Source organism: Elephantulus edwardii, unplaced genomic scaffold (assembly GCF_000299155.1).
Source record: "Elephantulus edwardii isolate Elephantulus edwardi_28Jun2011 unplaced genomic scaffold, EleEdw1.0 scaffold00579, whole genome shotgun sequence".
Taxonomy (NCBI): domain Eukaryota; kingdom Metazoa; phylum Chordata; class Mammalia; order Macroscelidea; family Macroscelididae; genus Elephantulus; species Elephantulus edwardii.
In genome coordinates this window covers 157,263-162,428 of record NW_006400329.1, presented here as the reverse complement: position 1 = coordinate 162,428, position 5,166 = coordinate 157,263, and the positions used below count along the sequence as shown (strand labels likewise).

General features: G+C 38.6%; 1 protein-coding gene across 1 annotated transcript in view; it reads right to left on the bottom strand.

Moving 5' to 3' along the window:
- GYS2 (glycogen synthase 2 (liver)) overlaps nucleotides 1–5,166 on the bottom strand; it is a 71,790-nt gene that overhangs the window by 10,872 nt on the left and 55,752 nt on the right. Inside the window, exon 12 of the mRNA XM_006903352.1 lies at nucleotides 938–1,064. Within this exon, the coding sequence (XP_006903414.1) occupies nucleotides 938–1,064 (127 nt within the window). The remainder of the gene's footprint in view (nucleotides 1–937; nucleotides 1,065–5,166) is intronic.

The following is a 5,166-nucleotide window of genomic DNA, read 5'->3' as shown; positions in this document are numbered from 1 at the left end:
TCTCTCCACTCTCCCAAGCATGACATCCCTCTCCAAGGATTGGTCCCTCCTTGCAACAGGTCCAAAGTATGTCAGACGAAGCTTCAGAATCCTTGCCTCCAAGGAGCAGCCCAGTTTAACCCTCTCCAGGATGAAACTGTTCGTTTTCTTAGCAGTCCATGGTACATTCAATACTCTTCTTCAGCACATAGCTCAAAGGCACCAATTCTCCTTCTGTCCTCCCTAGTCATTGTCCAGCTCTCTGATGCATAGCAAGTGACTGCAAAGACCATGGCCTGTATCAGGCACACCTTAGTCTCCAGAGTGACACCATTGCTCTTCAGTACTTTGTAGAGGTCCCTAACAGCAGACTTTCCCATTGCAATATATCTTTTAATTTCCTGACTGCTGGTGCCAAGAGTGTTGACTGTGGAGCCAAGCAGACTAAAGCTGTGAACAATAACAACACCCTTCTTCAAGCACTATCAATTTGGTTCAAGAAACTCTCCATTGGGTTTCCAAGACTGTGAATCTTCACAGGAGGAGGCAGTCAGTCTTTCTCCTGATACTAACCTTACTTGAAGTCCACATAACCATCTTAGTGGAAGAGTCTAGTAAAAACAACTAAGTAATGACTAATTGTTAGAAATAGTCTCATCATGCAGATACCCACTAACATATGCCCAATAATTCCTTGATGTATAAACTTTGTCCTTATTCTTAGGTTAGGCACAACAAAGCATAATACTGACCCTTGAGACAGAACCAAACAAAATTATTTTTAGAACAAACTTAAAATGTAATATCTTAGTAGAAATTTCAACCTACTCAGTTTCTACTTAGCAGGAACAACAAAGCCTATGTAGAAACTATATATCCATTGTTAATGTCACATGCAAATTAGTAAAATAGTAAGCAAATTATTCCAAATATCCCATAGTCCATACATCACACGTACCTGGAGTATAGCCCCAGGGCTCGTAGTATGATGGAAATACCCCAAGATGACAGCCTCTGACAAACTCCTCATAATCCATAGGTAATAAAGGGCTAGTGGAGGACAGGAACTCAGGGTGCAAAATCACCTAATAGAGGAAAATAGATATGAGAATAAAAGAGAAAAAAGAAACTGAAACAAAAAAATTCTCATCATTTGATTACTTGAACACTATCGTATACTTGCATTCAGGTTTAGAAGGGGAAAAGGTGAAGTAAAAGAGAAATAAAAGAACCTGGAAAGTTTTAAGCTCCCCCCTTCTCTTTATTCTGTGTAGATAAAACTATCTACTCCATAGATTTAACTTTCCTTCAGAATGCCAATTTTGACTCCTACATCATAATCAAGGCTTTAATAAACATTTGGTTCTTTGATTACACCTTTATCTTATTTTTCAATTTGCCCCACTGTCAGAAGGAAAGAGGGGCTTAGCCTTGCATTATCTTACTATGCTGTTATCATTATGTGCCCTCAAGTAGAGTCATAATGACCTAATGAAGAAAAGACTTGAACCCTGTCCTACCCTTATCATCTCTGACAAACTCAAGCCCACTCCTGCTGTCACTGTTTCAATCCATCTCATTGAGAGTTTTTCTTTATCTTTTTAAAAAATTTTATTATTCTTTGTGCATATACTGTCAAATCAGATCTGATTGATACAGAAGGATCTTGTCCCTCTCTCTTTTTTATTTGTTTGTCATGTTCTTTTATTTATTTGTTTTTATTTTATTATTCATTTTAATGAAAGTTTACATAGACTTTGGATTTCCATTCATTCATTGTTGCACTTTTCTCCCGGCCCATTCCTCCCTGCCACAGTTCACTCTTCTCTTTGAAAAGTAAAAGAAAAATTCTTCCATTGTTATACAATCCCTACCCCCAAGTCCACTCCACTATGTAATTTTTTTTCTGGACTCCTGTCATGACAATATTACCTAATCATATATCTCTTTTAAACCGTTTTCTCCCTCATTTCTTTAAATGCACTATACATTATTTATCCCCTCTTTCTCAGTATCCCCCCAATCCTAATGTCAGTCCCATTTTACAACACTGGCCCTATGCAGTTATGACTGAGATATTTCACTCAGCATAATGTCCTCCAGGGTCACCCATGTTGAATCATATTGCATGAGTTCCTGTTTTTCAGTGCAGCATAGTATTCCATTGTGTGAATATACCACAGCTTCTCTATCCATTCATTTATTGATGGGCACTTAGGTTGTTTCCAAGTCTTTGCTATTGTGAACAAAGTGGAGATAAACATGGCTGTGTATATATCTGCTTGGGTAGCAGTTATGGTTGCTTTGGGGTATATTCCCAGTAGTGAAATTGCTGGGTTATTCACTGACCCTCTCTATCTTTCCAAGTGTGATGTTCCATGAGTTAGTAAAAATTTTAAAAAATCTTCAAACTTACGTTCAAGTCAGAAGCAACTCATGGTAACCCCCCACCCCCTCCTGTGGCCTTTTGGAGGCTAAATTGTGTTGGAGGAGATTTCCTATCTTTCTCTCAAAGAGCTTCAGGTGGACTAAAAATATCAGAGGTGTGTCACCTTTGGGTTAGTGTGCAACTCCCTATGGTGTAGGCCACAAAGACTCCATAAGTTTGTCAAGTGAAATATGATACCTTCTTTCCTTCTCCCCTCCCTCCCTCCTTTCCTTCTTTCAATCCATCCAACCCTCCAGTTTTGTAACCATACCTCCAATTAGGTTTAATCTGTTGTTTTTATGTGCTTTCAAATTCCATGCAACTCATAGTGACCCTGTTTACAACAGCTCTGAACCCTGCTCTGAATTGAGCCAACCTTATTGTCTCTGATACACCTACCCCCATGACCCTAGTCACTGAGTCAATTCATCTCAGCTAGGGTCTTCCTCTCTAGTTTTCTCCTTTTCCATATCTGTATCTTCCTTCTCCAATGTGAGAGATTTGATTCTTAATAGACTGTACATATTAAATAATTAAAATCTATTTAAATAATCTCTCCTCTCTGCCACGGCACCCTCCTCTGCACAGATGTCGCTGAGTCATAAGTCTGGCTCTGACTTCCTATGTATGTCTCTTTTCTTTAACCCCAAATGTGGACTTTCCTGTTTGGGTTCTGACACTGTTCTTGGGACCATCACAACATTTACCCATCTTCAAAGCAGGTGTCTATCGTATGTTTTCTGTCTAGCAACCTTAGAATGGAATTGTTCAGGAAGGAAAGAGAGTAAAAGGGAGAAAAAGAAAAAGGAACATTTTCTAAAATAAGAACATTACACTTTTAATTTTTTTTTTTGTCCATGGAATAAGTATGCATGAGATTAAGAGAATGCTTTGCAGAACAATTCTAATTTGGATATATAAAAATAATGATGGCAACATTTTATAATACTTAATATATTATCAATGTTTTCCATATAGTAACTAATGTAATATAAATCAGCATTATAAGATGAGAAGAACAGATATTTTCTTTATCCTAACTATAAATATAGGGAGCTCTGGTGGCCTAGTGGTAAGAAGTTGTGCTGCCATCCCAAAGGCACATAGTTTGAATCCACCAACTGCTCTATGGGAGAAATCTTTTCCCATGTGATTTACTGCCTCTGAAAATCAACTGTCGAGTCAGCTATTGGTCTGTTCTGACTCAATGGAACATAACAACAATAACTACTATAAATGTAGTCCTGGTGGCATAATGAGTAATATATCAGGGTGTTAATCAAAAGTCTAGCAGTTTAAATTCATCAATGGCTCTGCAGAAAAAAAAGATGGAAATCTCCTTCCATAAAGATTTACAGCTTCAGAAACCTGACCAGAGGGGGCCTATCTGCATTAGAACAGCCCAATGGCAGTGAGAAAGAAAAAAGTAAACTAAAAAAGCAACTCGACGGCACATAACAATAAAAACATTAAAACATAAAGAGGATAATTGAATTAAAAAGCTTCAATTTTTTAAAATCACTTTCTGATCTTATCCCATGCCAAGGATTAAACTAAAATCATTCTAGGATTTTCATCATCATGGAGAATTTTAACCTATTGAATCACAAAGATTAAATTCCCATTATGAACAAAGTACTATATTAGAGAAAAGGAAGAAAAGACACTAGATTGTGACTGTATAAACAGAAATGAAGTTGGTAGTCCATCACATTATCTTGGCAAATAATAGGGAAAAGGATTTTTAAAAACATATGCCTATTTTGGTGTTTCCAAATTCTACTCTCCATCTCCAAAGTGCATCTTAAAACATGAAAACATTGCAAATTCATTCCTTTTGTTCTTCGCCAAACAGTATGACAGCACAACTAAAACAAGATAACAGCTCCTGTGTCCTGAAACAGCCAATCGCAGAAACCTGGGCTGAGAAAGGAATATTAGAGGTCAGCTGAGTGTTACTGAGAGGATTAAATGAGATTTTATGTACAAAAGCTCAGAGCAGATATATTAGCTCAGAGCAATTTTGTAACCCCTACACATGTGGGGTGTGTGTGTGTGAGAGTTAGTTGTCTGGTATTTTTTCCCCCTAACTCCAGGAGAGAACCAAAGTCCCAGGATGCTAGTTTACTTTCACAGAATGGCAGCCCAGAGTTTAAATTTGTAGGTTGGGGATTCTTACAACAGGTATGAAACACATAGTCTATGACACATTCTATGATGTTCTGTGATTTGGTTGTTGTAAGGACACCATGTTAGATCCTTGTAAGAGCTCACTTCCAGTTGTCCTTATTGCCAGTGCTATCACTACTGGTGCTGCTGAACTGCTGGTGGAGGGTGATGGGGTGAGAAGGCAGCAGTAGTGGCTGAGAAAGTGGCATTGGTACCAGGCTCATCTCAATCCCTGGAAAAAGCTCAGACAGCATGTGCCCAGAGCCTTGTTCTCTGCCTTGGTTATATCTTATTGGTGATCCAGTGATGCTATAGTCTGGGTTTATAGTCTTTGAAACCATTTGTTGTCATTGTTGTTAGGTACAATTAAGTCAAATATGACTCACAGTGATTCTATGAGTCTGAATCCTGTCCAGTCCTGTGCCATCCTCACAATCTCTGCCTGTTGTTATGTGGCGCCGAGTCGCCTGCGACTCATAGCGACCCTATGTACAACAGCCCTAAACTCCGCTCTGTCCTGTGCCAATCGCACAGTATCCGACACTCCCATCCCAATTATCCCAGTCACTGAATCAATCCACCTCATAGAG